General features: G+C 47.7%; 2 protein-coding genes and 1 long non-coding RNA gene across 9 annotated transcripts; 1 reads left to right on the forward strand and 2 right to left on the reverse strand.

Annotated features, from left to right (window-relative positions):
- Positions 1–295: 295 nt before the first annotated feature.
- LOC135366081 (uncharacterized) lies at positions 296–3,196 on the reverse strand. Its single transcript, XM_064598733.1, has 2 exons — positions 3,046–3,196; positions 296–2,444 (listed from the first exon to the last, which is right to left on the reverse strand). Exons 1-2 carry the CDS (start codon positions 3,064–3,066, stop codon positions 402–404), a joined length of 2,064 nt encoding a protein of 687 aa, XP_064454803.1. The 5' UTR covers positions 3,067–3,196; the 3' UTR covers positions 296–401.
- A 199-nt stretch (positions 3,197–3,395) lies between these two features.
- Positions 3,396–7,685, reverse strand: LOC135366082 (collagen alpha-2(IV) chain-like). 6 transcript variants are annotated; one of them, XM_064598737.1, is made up of 5 exons: positions 7,590–7,685; positions 7,139–7,195; positions 6,229–6,507; positions 5,470–6,120; positions 3,396–4,184 (listed from the first exon to the last, which is right to left on the reverse strand). In XM_064598737.1, exons 1-5 carry the CDS (start codon positions 7,624–7,626, stop codon positions 4,030–4,032), a joined length of 1,179 nt encoding a protein of 392 aa, XP_064454807.1. In that variant the 5' UTR covers positions 7,627–7,685; the 3' UTR covers positions 3,396–4,029. The 6 variants fall into 6 exon arrangements, with proteins under 6 accessions (XP_064454807.1, XP_064454805.1, XP_064454806.1 ...); XM_064598735.1 differs by having other exon boundaries at positions 5,470–6,075; positions 6,142–6,507; XM_064598736.1 differs by having other exon boundaries at positions 5,470–5,721; positions 5,806–6,507.
- Positions 7,686–9,169: 1,484 nt separating this feature from the next.
- On the forward strand, positions 9,170–10,476 carry LOC135366084 (uncharacterized). Of its 2 annotated transcripts, XR_010414087.1 has the most exons (4): positions 9,170–9,222; positions 9,291–9,382; positions 10,170–10,250; positions 10,313–10,476. It is a non-coding gene; the product is annotated as an uncharacterized LOC135366084 (long non-coding RNA). The 2 variants fall into 2 exon arrangements; XR_010414086.1 differs by having other exon boundaries at positions 10,170–10,476.
- The last annotated feature ends 1,615 nt before the right edge of the window (positions 10,477–12,091 follow it).

A 12,091-nucleotide genomic window follows, 5' to 3' on the forward strand; every position in this document is an offset into this window, starting at 1 on the left:
CTTCTATGATAGTAGACCATCAGCTAGCATGGGTCTGGTACCACCTGCACAAAAGAACTTCAGCCCTGAATTTTTATGATAGGTCACACCGCACCACTCACAGCCGATTTTTTAATGTGCGGCGACGGAACATCGTTCAGCGAAAATAAATTTCATCCAGAATCATATTTACGACAGCACGAGGTGCAAAGTAAACATCTCGCCTTCCCGTACCTAAGCACCTAGGCAGCTGTGACTGGTGTGCTGCTGGCGCGCTGCATTGTAATTCGGAACTAAATAAAATTAACAAGGAATATTAAAAGACTGGCATCAGCATTGTATTTATCATCATTATTTCGATTGTGAAGCAGCAACTCAGCTGTTGTGGTGGCTGGAAACATCCGCTAAACAGCAGTCCAATGCTATGCAGGAGCAGCAGCCGCTCCTCCTGTGGGTGGTGCTCCCGCAGCAGGTGGTGCTCCTGCAGGTGGAGGCGACGCCGCAGCAGGTGGTGCTCCGGCAGGTGGAGGCGACGCCGCAGCCGGTGGCGCTCCTGCAGGTGCAGGAGACGCCGCAGCAGGTGGCGCTCCTGCAGGTGGAGGAGACGCCGCAGCAGGTGGCGCTCCTGCAGGTGGAGGAGACGTCGCAGCTGGAGGGGCTGCTGCGGGGGGCGGCGATGCGGGAGCGGGAGGTGCTCCCGCGGGGGATTGTGGTGCTCCAGCAGGTGGTGCTCCTGCAGGGGGAGGTGATGCGGGAGCAGGAGGTGCTCCTTGAGGGGCAGGTGGCGCCACGGCGGGCGGCGCTTCAGCAGGAGGAGGCGATGTTGGCGCGGGCGGTGGTGCTGCAGGAGGAGGAGAAGCGGGAGGAGGAGGCACCACGGGAACAGCAGATGCTTCCGCCGGAGGAGCTGGTGGTGGAGCAGGAGCTGGTGGTGGAGAAGGAGCTGTGGGCGGAGCAGCAGCAGGCTGTTGTGATGGTGCTGGAGCAGTTTCCTCCTTCTTTACCTCTTGTTTCTGCGGCTCCTCTTTTTTCTTATCTGGTTTCGGCGGCTCCTCTTTCTTTGCTTCTGGTTTCGGCGGCTCCTGTTTTGGCGGCGCAGACTTTTCCTGAGTTTTTCTTTCGCTTGGCGGTCTCTCGGGAGGATATAAGAAAATCACTGAAGCCGTCGGTCGTGGTGGCGGTTCTGCTGGCTTTGACCCGAACAGTGAAGTCAAGAAGCCGAATATGCCAGCTGACTTTGAAACGGGTTGCTCTGGAGGGGATAACGGAGTGATAGGAACCTGTACGGGAACGGGGACTGGTGGTTGCGGGGTACGTTTAGCCTTCTTTTTCTTTTTCTTTTTCTTTGCCTTCTTCGGGACAACATTGCCCGTCTTTCTAAGCAGGAACATCTGTTCTAGTCCTACACTATCAGGGAAGTCACGTATCCCGTTCCCTTCGTCACTGTCGCTAAAACTATCTCTATCATCTCGCATGCTCCTTCCTCTGTTTCCACCGTCATCTTCGTCATCACTGCCATCGTCGTCACTGCTCCCACGACGCTTCGACTTCTTCTTCCGTGATGTCTTCCTCGTACCTTCATCATCGCGGGGTCTCGACTTCGATTTTCTCCTTCGTCGTTGCTTGCCCTCCCTCCTGTCGTCGTCATCACGATCTCGGGACTTTGACCTCCTCCTACGGGGACTCCGCTCCTCGTAACCGCCCCTACTTCTCGACTTTGACCTTCTTCTGCGACGTCTTTCCTCATCATCGTCATCATCATAGCAGGTGTCTCTTCGTGGTGATCTCCGAGACGGGGGACGATAACGGTCGTCATCGAAATCGTTCTCCCTGTCGTATTGTGTCTGCCACCCTCTGCCGCCCTCTCTGTCCCTCTTAGAAGTATAATTGTCGTCATCGCCATCGTCGTTCCCAATGTTAACGGTGACGTTCACCTGGCTATTTGTGCTGACTTCCATCGGGTTGTAAGAGCTCCTCCGTCGAGAATATAGGTCCGTCGTATCAAAATTGTACATGTCTGGTAAATCGGGGGGCGGAGGCGACATCGCTCTTGGGGGCACCATTGGTGGGTAAGGACTACCAGGACCGAAGCTCATATCTGGGGGTCCGCACACTGGATAAGGGTCACTTCCAAACGGCGGTCCCATCATCCTCGCAGGAGCCATGACGTGAGGTGGGTACTGCTGAAATTGTCCCGGGGGTGGCGCGCCGATTGTTGATGGCGGCATAGAACTCGACTGCGGAGGTGCTATGGCGAACGGGGACGAAGGATAGGGAGTTTGTTGGAACGGCATTATAGGCGGTGCAGTATAAGGAGGTGGCGAACTGGAAGGAGGCTGAATGGAAGGTGCCCGTCCGGGTAGATTAGTGGATGAGAACTGTTGCATCGGAGGTGGTGACATACTTCGTTGGTCTGCCTTTTTTGCGAAGAGGACGTACTTTTGATTGCTCTCGTATGTTAATCTCTGCAAAGCGTAAGGTAGTGAGGTTTGTGAGGTTGTGTCGTGACTCATAGTGGAAACAGAAGGGTATACAGTCACAAATAGGGCACCCTCCATGCACAGTGCCTGCTAGGCGTTATCAACTTATCATCCACAAGCGACGCGACAAGCGAAATTGCTTGTGTTTCAACTTCAATTTGCTATAGCTTTTAATTTTAGATTCCGTAAATTTCGGTGTTAGGAGTTGAAATGATTGTCACATGGCTAATCCCACTGCGGAATTGGTGCTGTGTACTGATCCTCGCTGATTGGCTGAGTTTCAAATGTGAAAATTTATGGTGAATTATTGAACCCTGCAGCAGGCGCGATTCCTGTGAAATGTTAGACGCATCGAATGCACACACCCAAAACGTGCGACCGAAAGCCCAGCGTCACTCGGCGCGTTGTCATCCCTTCTCTCGATACCTTGCAGTCGTGCAGTGGTTCCCCTTTTGCTTCGCCCTCTTTACTCCCAACCACAAAATTGCTTACCAACCAATCTGTCTCAAGCCATACTGCTACGTCTGCGTTTAGATGCTTTAGATTGCTTAGTTTAACATACTGAGCAACACGATTAGTCACGTACCCCTGGATGTGACGCTGCCATGTCGAAACGGGGAAGTCCCTCGAAGAACTGGAATTTTTTTAGCCTTGATTCGAATTTAGTATGCTCGCATTTACGGTTCGAGCAGTTGGTCGCCCTCCCACTCCTCCACGGCTTCTTCTTCTATTCTGTGCCCTCTCTTAAAATCCGTTCCGCCATATATTTCTTCAGGAGGCAGCTCGCAGCTATATTTGGGTATATTACAAGCACTACAACCCAGTAAGCTATGATGCACCAAGTGAAGACGGTACGTTTATTCTCAGGGATGCAGTCCCGTTTATTCGTTTATGGACTTTTTTAACAAAGAAAAATTAACGCAAGAGAACATATGATTTCACCAGAAAGAAGAAGAGAAAATAATGGATAAAATGAAACGAGATCGAACACTGAATGTTGTGTGAAACATTGAAAAAATAGATTTTATCGACGGTTCACCTGGGCTGATCCGCCATGTTTACTCAGGAGGCAATGGCACTTCGGCGGCAGGCAGAGTCAGATGTTCGCACCGCCTATAGCGTGCCCGGGAGGGGGGGGGGGGAGAGATCCGAACTCCCCGCCCAAAGTTTAATATAATCCAATAACGCTCCTCTACCTTACACACGATGGCGACCTCCAAATACGTTAGGCTTAGCAAAGCCGTATTTCTCCTACTGTAGAAGTGCTTCACAAGTTCATATGGTGGTATTCAAACGCATATAAAGAAGCTTCTAGACCGCACAGGTTTGTAACTCTTAGTTTTAAATTCGGCACATGGCCTTCTTTCACTTCCACGTATGAGTCCAGATTCAAACACGCTCACTAATTTTTAAAAGCTATAGGTCCATCTGCGGAGCTACACCAATTATTTGTTTACAATTATTTATTGGTGTTGTCCGCAAACTGTATAATTTTATTCGTCAGTATATCATCAATTCAGGGCGGAGGAGCTACAGTTACGGCTTAGCACCTCAAATTTCCCACAGTGGACTATGCGGCCGGAGGCGATGGGGCAAGGGAAGTCGGAACAGCGATATCTCCTGGAGTCGGCGATGTCACAGTTGAAGATACTTCTGTCTGAGGAGATGATGACGCAGCTTCTCCGGTAGGAGCCGAACCAGGAGCACTAAGCGATGTCGATGAGCCTGCAGATAGGAGAGGAGGTGCAGTGTGAGAAGCAGACGGACCCGGTAAAAGGATCGGCGACGCAGGTAGGAAAGCCTATAAAGAATAAGGGATGAACCCTATTCAGACTATGTTGCCTGAGAAGTAAGTTCTGATTAAGGGATCGCTGTGTAGTTGATCTGGGCCAGATACTGTTCCGTACAACATTGGACAAACAGGTTCGTTAAACAGCTATGAAACATTGTTACCTAGTCAGCCATACTCCACCGAAAAGGTTCCTGGGTGCTAGCCCGCAGAGTTTTGTGGTGATGTTCTCATCTATTCCGTTTCAAAGTGTATAGATTTGTGTAGTTTCCGTATCTTTTCTGAATAACGCGTCCTGGAGTAGCCAGTCCCAAGTGGCTCGAGACTAACATCTCCATGTTTACATGTATACATCGGCCGTGTCAAATATATCTAAGAGCTAGTGTGAAAAGTCGTAGTGTGAATAGGCCAGGTTTCATTAGTCGATCGGTATTTCTGCATCACAAAAGGCCCAGACGATGCTAAGCTGACGCATACTTGACTTGCTGGAAAGGCCAGGAAGAGTCTTACCCCTTCGAAACGCTGGAATCCCACCAAGTTTGGTTGGACTTCCAAAAACCAGATATACGGGCAGGCCTCTAAGTCCAGGAAGCCACTGCATGCTTCGAAGACCCGTGATACTTTGGAGCCCTCGCGTTCTCCACAATTCCGTTATTATTACTCTCATTCCAACCTATTATTTCTCTATTCAGCATTGTTCTCAATTCCTGAGGTGTTTCTGACCTCGATAGGACCACGAAGAGTGTGGGCTTATTTTGAACAAAAGAAGAATAACGAAGACGACGAGCAGAAGAAGAACGGCAGAAGAAGAAGAAAAGAAACGGGGAATCCAGTTATGGTATCTAGCGGAGAGCGCGTGCATCAGCGACAAGGTAGTTGAGCGCTGGACATCAGGGCAGCAGGGTCAGTTCGAACTCGACGGAGAAAAGAGAAGAGCAGCAAGAAGAGCAAGCAAAGCAAGCATTGAGCTTGTCCCATCCTACAGTTTCCAATACAAACAGCACGGACACAGCTTTTATGGGCGCCGTATATAGAGACTGTTTGAATTTTGTACAGGTATTTGATTTGGGGTTGTATTAAATCCTTTGGTTCTGTTGCACGTTCTCTATGTCTCGTCTCATTCCTCTCTCGTTCCGCTGGCATGACTCCAGGAACCCATATGTGGGAAGATAGTCCCACAACATAGAAGACGAAGGTATTGTCCAGGATATCCTCCTTTACCTGGAAGACCAGGAACTGCGCCTAGTCCGGGAAGCCCTCCACCTCCTGGAAGACCAGGAACAGCGTCTAGTCCAGGAAGACCTCCACCTCCTGGAAGACCGGGGACAGCGCCTAGTCCAGGAAGTCCTCCACCTCCTGGAAGACCGAGGATACCGCCTAGTGCAGGAAGACCGGGGACACTGCCTAGTCCAGGAACACCTCCGCCTCCTGGAAGACCGGGAAGAGCGCCTAGTCCAGGAAGACCTCCACCTCCTAGAAGACCGGGGACACCGCTTAGTCCAGGAAGACCACCTCCTGGAACACCTGGGACAGCGCCTAGTCTAGGAAGACCTCTACCTCCTGGAAGACCGGGGACAGCGCCTAGTCCAGGAAGTCCTCCACCTCCTGGAAGACCGGGGATACCACCTAGTCCAGGAAGACCACCTCCTGGTACACCTGGGACAGTGCCCAGTCCAGGAAGACCTCCACCTCCTGGAAGACCGGGGACAGTGCCTAGTCCAAGAAGACCTCTACCTCCTGGAAGACCGGGGAGAGTGCCCAGTCCAGGAAGACCTCCACCTCCTGGAAGACCGGGGACAGTGCCTAGTCCAGGAAGACCTCCACCTCCTGGAAGACCGGGGAGAGTGCCCAGTCCAGGAAGACCTCCACCTCCTAGAAGACCGGGGACACTACCTAATCCAGGAACACCTCCACCCCCTGGAACACCTGGGACACCGCCTAGTCCAGGAATACCACCACCTCCTGGAAGACTGGGGATACCTCCTAGTCCAGGAAGACCACCTCCTGGTAGACCGGGGACAGTTCCTAGTCCAGGAAGACCTCCACCTCCTAGAAGACCGGGGACACTGCCTAGTCCAGGAACACCTCCGCCTCCTGGAAGACCGGGGACAGCGCCTAGTCCAGGAAGACCTCCACCTCCTAGAAGACCGGGGACACCGCTTAGTCCAGGAAGACCTCCGCCTGGAAAAGCTAGTGACGGAGGGCCACCAAATCCCGGAGATCCCAACAAGCTTCCAGGTACGAGAAGTCCTCCCATTCCTGTAAGCCCAGCGACACTCCGAGCTCAAGAGAGAACTCTAGTACATGGAAAGCTAGAGACGCTTCCTAGTCTGGGAAGCCCTCCATCACCTTAAATACTAGACAGACTTTCTAATTAGGCAATACCCGGAAATCCCGGCATGCCTACAGGTCCAGGGAATCCCCCAACGCACATGAGACCAGGGAAGCTCTCTAACCAGGACAAGCCTCCACTTTCAAGGCTTCTATGTGCAACTCCGAGTCCAGGAAAGCCTAAAATGCCTGACAGCCCAGGGAAGCACCTGAAGCCTCGAATATCCCTCCAACGTACCATATACAGTGAATGAGTGGCAAAACACAGATGGTTGTATCATAGGTGCACAGTATAACTGAATTCCTTTCCTGACCTTTCTTGTTTTCCTTTCATCTTTTTGTTGGAATAACCATATATCCATCCCCTTCAATTCCTTCGTTGAAAAATTGGCTCTGCCCCGTAAACTGTCACGTGATTGTGTCGTTACCAGGAATAAATCGGGGCAGTCCGCATGACGTATAAGGTACAGCATTGTTGAAAACGTCTTCAAGTTGTCTCGGATTCTGTACGCGCAACCTTCCAGTATATCCGCGCAATAAACTAATTTTCTCACGCTACCTTCAACAGCTCCATGTACGCCTTCCACAGCACCGCCAACTTCAATTGCGATGACAACTGCAAAATAATAAACATAATACACGGTAAGTGGATTTCTCAATGAGGGGTACTCGTAAATATATATATACGTGTACGCAGCGCGTTTCTGACCGTTACGTACGGCCATCCTCTTCGCCATCGTTTCATTATTTGATAGAGGAGCATGGAACAATCACAAACTGACACCGAAGCTTTCTGAAGGTTCGAGTGTTCGCGTGGTGGAGCAAGCTCCATCAGGTACAAAAGCGTGGTCTTCAGTGTCATGTTTTGAGTAATCTACAGTCATCTCCGACTTGTCTCATCTCCGTACCCACATCTCTCAATACAAGCTCACTTCTCTGCAACGCTTATCTCCCGGAAGGAAAGGTAATGAACTTGTCTATTATGCTACCCTGTAAAAGCGACTGCCTACCTGATAATTGAACCAGAAGAGATTTTGCTGTCTCCATGTTGTCGGGGCTATCACTGCTATGGCAAGAGAATGGTAACAGAGAACTAGCAAGTGCAACTGTGCCCTTCCATGTATCAAAGAACGTAGCTATCACGCCATCACAGGCGCACTTCTAGGTACTTCCTATACTCTCAATGTCACTCGACACAGGTGCATTGTATTGCACATGCATAAGCTGGCAGGTTGTGCAAACCACAACCTGCTGTGGTTTGCTTTCAAGGGTAATCGCTGTTCCCAACATTATTTTCATATTTTACCGAATACGCTCAGCAAGTAAAGTGAACGCATGTAAGAAGCATGGAACCAAGGTGTTAGTCTTGATCACAAATCCTGATAACTGCAGCTTGCTATGCGACCTCTCTGTGCGACGTATCTGTGATCTGGGGCAGTGTTGGGCAGTGCTTGAAGTACCAAGTACTCAAGTAGTACTTTAAGTGCATTTCTGTGTACTTGTACTTTACTTTAAGTACGTTTCAAATCGTGTAGTAGTTTGTACTGTACTTAAAGTACTTTTTTCCGAGTACTTTCCCATCAAGTACTTAAGTACCCAAACTTGGACTCCAGACAAAAAATTATAAAGGACTATCAAAAATGCACCCAACTAAAAGCGCTAAAATGACAACAAGACGACGAAAACACGGGGGGGGGGGGGTATATCTATGAGCTTTCGTCATCTTGCCGCCATTTTAGAGCTACTAGTGGGATGCAGTACCAAGATTCCCAGTATGACATTTTACCAAAAGGGATTTTTGTGCATTTAAAGAGCATATTTGTTGAAGCAAATCTATTGTTAATAGGCTTGAAATGTTGAAAAGGTATCAACGCTTCCATGGTTATGTAAAACAAATGAACGCAGACACGCACGCATTATGATACTGCAACCGGCAGCACAATGACTTGGGCAATTGTCGTATCCGTTCGTCCAATGCGCGGTTCTATGCTTTTTTATATTATTTCCTTCATTGGCAATTAATAATCAATTTATATCACAATGTGTGATTGCATTACACGATGGACACTCTGAAAGACACACATGCTTTTAGCTTTACATTTTCCGTTTTTTTTTTAATTGGTCACATGGATTACATTGCTGCATATCACAGTCGTATAAAAATGAAAGCTTACACCGTGTTTCACCCTTTTTAATTTTCTTCATATTCTTTTTTTAAACCTGTCGTATTTCAACAACAACAAATAAATTATGACAAATGCGCTATCGGTTCAGATTACACATATCTAGGAATGATACTAGAAATAAAGGGAAAAAATGCAAGGAAGGGCCGTCTAGAAAGGAGGAAGCAACATTGGGAAGGGAACTTTCCCTTTCCTGGCCACCCCACTACCGCAGTGGCTCATTTGAATGAATAAATTACAAACGATAGCAGAGCTAAAGGTATATTCAAGGGTGTCATAAAATAATTTCATTTTTTTCTGGTTTTAAAATAAAAGTTCATTGCTGTCCCTCAAAAATCACAAATAATACACCTGGCATAGCCATTTCTTTAAAAGCAACACGCACGGTCCAGAAGCCACCAGTCGTTTTTGGATGTGGTGTTGTGAGCAGCTTCCACAGTTCTCACACTCGAGATAAGTGGTGAGCAGACTTGTCAGTACTACCTATTATCTATCTTAACTGTATACGCCTTTTGCGAATCGTTTTAGGTGGCGCGGAAGATATCTGGTTCCACCTAATGACGATAAGGCTGCTTTTTGTTCTTCAACATGCACGGTCTGGTAGACGAAGCCTCCGAATGGTGAGTGTAATCTTCTTTCGCAGTGACCGGTCTGGGCTTTCTCATTCGGCTCTGCAACGAAGGGGTCTCAGTTAAGAGCTTGTCAGCGAAATGTTAGCGTTTTAAACTGTAAAGTTGTTTCGCCGTAACTAAGCTAGACAGATGAAGATGGCAAGCCTCAAGAGGAGCTACGCGCATTTGTCTTCGAGTAGATTTAAGTTAGGCTTAACTGAGCCCCCCATTCTGTTCGTCACAGAGCAACGGTCCCCGTAATTGCTGACGCAGTTGGGCTTTGACGAACGGAATGTTTTCTTTTTCTTGCGTCAACTGAAGAGGAACTTCGCGTTTCAGTTCGTAAGCCAAATTGGTGTTACGACAGAGGTAAGTCGTAAACTTCTTCATCCACCCTCGATTCCATTTCCATCGTGGTTAGGGCTAGCTTACGGTCGCTCTGCTAGGTGTATAATACTCCGGGAAATTTAAGACCTGCTCTGCTTTCAGTTTGTAACTCGGCCACTTTTGTCAATAAAATGGCGTTCCTTTGTCTGTTCCTTCACTCATTCCTCCTTTGACGCGAACATGCACTAGCTTCACGGTTGAGGCAGGTATATTTTGACTGCCCCTTTGCCTCGTTGTCCTTTTGCTCTGCCATTTTGTTAGATTTTCTGTATCTTGTACTTGACCACCACTGCAATAAAACCTTGCTTCCTTATCTTGACTTTATCTTTTATCAATCCCTGATACGCAAACATGCACTATCTTACGGGTTGAGGTAGGTACATTTTGACTACCCCCCTTTCCCTTGCAGAGACTCTGGTCTACCACAGCGCAGCCTCATTTCCCTGGTTCATGGGAGATGTCCGGCAATCACATGCCCCATCAGAACCTCGTGAAGTATCTTTCACTTTGTTCTGTTAACGGCACTTGCTAATTATTTGCTTCTTTCTGCAGGCCGACAACGCCGAGCTCTTTCAGCAGCAGCAGCACGACCACCACCACCTCTTCCCTACGTGGTGAAGACACAGCGAATGAGGAATCCGAATCTTGGAGCCTTTGTTTTTTGTATTGTTTCCTCTGTTCATATTCCTTGTTGCGAAATAAACATGTGCTTATGATGACTGACTTGAGACTCTAACGCACGTTAACGTGGCCATGGCTTATACCTGTCGAAGTCGTGAGGAAGAGCCCTTGTAACCCCATTGGTGGAAAAACTGTAAAGGCTGAGTTGTTTTAAGAAATGTCGATCTCCCTGCGTACACGAACGATAGCGGCAAAGATTGCCTAGCATGTACGTGCGAACTAGGAGAAGGATTGGCTCTTGAATATTTCTATTCGACGGCTCTATTGTTCAAAATCAATGTTTTTCCCTTGAAGCGATGACTAAAAGAGGTTGATGATCCGCAATGATTCCATCGCTGAAGACCCATGCTTTGACCCATAGCTTTAAGTTACGAACTGAGCCCCATGTCTGTCCGTCACAGAGCAACGGTCCCTTTAATTGCTGACGCAGTTGGGCTTTGACAAAAAGACTTTTCTTTTCCTTACTTCAACTGAAGAAGACCTTCGCGTTTCAGTTCGTAAGCCAAATAGGTGTTATGACAAAGGTAAGCAACGGTTCTGCATGCACCTTCCATTCTAGTTTTATCGTGGTTAGGGCGACTTGTATGGTATGCGGTTTCACTCGATTTCCTAGAAAATGTTTCTCCCAAAAACGCTTTTAAAAAACATTTTTAACAAAAACACATCAAGGGCACACCAATAAAAACACCTTTTTCCATTTTTGGCCAAAAAATAAAAGTGCTCAAATCGAGCCAATATTGCGCACGGATACTCAGCAGAGACTGCGCTTTAATTTTAGGCCAAGATTTGTCCGGAAAGAGGACCTTCGATTTTTTGCGTTAAAAAATCCCTAGGGGTTAGGCTTACCTATTTTTTCATTTTTGGCCAAAAAATAAAAGTGCTCAAATCGAACCAATATTGCGCTCAGATACTCAGCAGAGACTACGCTTTAATTTTAGGCCAAGATTTGTCCGGAAAGAGGACCTTCGATTTTTTGCCTTAAAAAACCCCAAGGGGTTAGGCTTACCTTTTTTTCCATTTTTGGCCAAAAAATAAAAGTGCTCAAATCGAGCCAATATTGCGCACAGATACTCAGCAGAGACTGCGCTTTAATTTTAGGCCAAGATTTGTCCGGAAAGAGGACCTTCGATTTTTTGCCTTAAAAAATACCAAGGGGTTAGGCTTACCTTTTTTTCCATTTTTGGCCAAAAAATAAAAGTGCTCAAATCGAGCCAATATTGCGCACAGATACTCAGCAGAGACTGCGCTTTAATTTTAGGCCAAGATTTGTCCGGAAAGAGGACCTTCGATTTTTTGCCTTAAAAAACCCCAAGGGGTTAGGCTTACCTTTTTTTCCATTTTTGGCCAAAAAATAAAAGTGCTCAAATCGAGCCAATATTGCGCACAGATACTCAGCAGAGACTGCGCTTTAATTTTAGGCCAAGATTTGTCCGGAAAGAGGACCTTCGATTTTTTGCCTTAAAAAACCCCAAGGGGTTAGGCTTACCTTTTTTTCCATTTTTGGCCAAAAAATAAAAGTGCTCAAATCGAGCCAATATTGCGCACAGATACTCAGCAGAGACTGCGCTTTAATTTTAGGCCAAGATTTGTCCGGAAAGAGGACCTTCGATTTTTTGCCTTAAAAAACCCCAAGGGGTTAGGCTTACCTTT

The sequence above is a fragment of the Ornithodoros turicata genome, chromosome 8 (assembly GCF_037126465.1).
Source record: "Ornithodoros turicata isolate Travis chromosome 8, ASM3712646v1, whole genome shotgun sequence".
Lineage (NCBI taxonomy): Eukaryota > Metazoa > Arthropoda > Arachnida > Ixodida > Argasidae > Ornithodoros > Ornithodoros turicata.

Bases quoted from the DNA above. Each gene is read 5' to 3' on its own strand.
- LOC135366082 (XM_064598734.1), bottom strand. From the start codon at position 7,626: ATGGAGACAGCAAAATCTCTTCTGGTTCAATTATCAG. The intron at 7,196-7,589 runs GTAGGCAGTCGC...ATTATTTTGCAG, and splicing joins TCTTCTGGTTCAATTATCAG to TTGTCATCGCAATTGAAGTT. The intron at 6,508-7,138 runs GTAGCGTGAGAA...CTGGGCTTACAG, and splicing joins CGTACATGGAGCTGTTGAAG to GAATGGGAGGACTTCTCGTA.
- LOC135366081 (XM_064598733.1), bottom strand. From the start codon at position 3,066: ATGGCAGCGTCACATCCAGGG. The intron at 2,445-3,045 runs GTACGTGACTAA...TACGCTTTGCAG, and splicing joins TGGCAGCGTCACATCCAGGG to AGATTAACATACGAGAGCAA.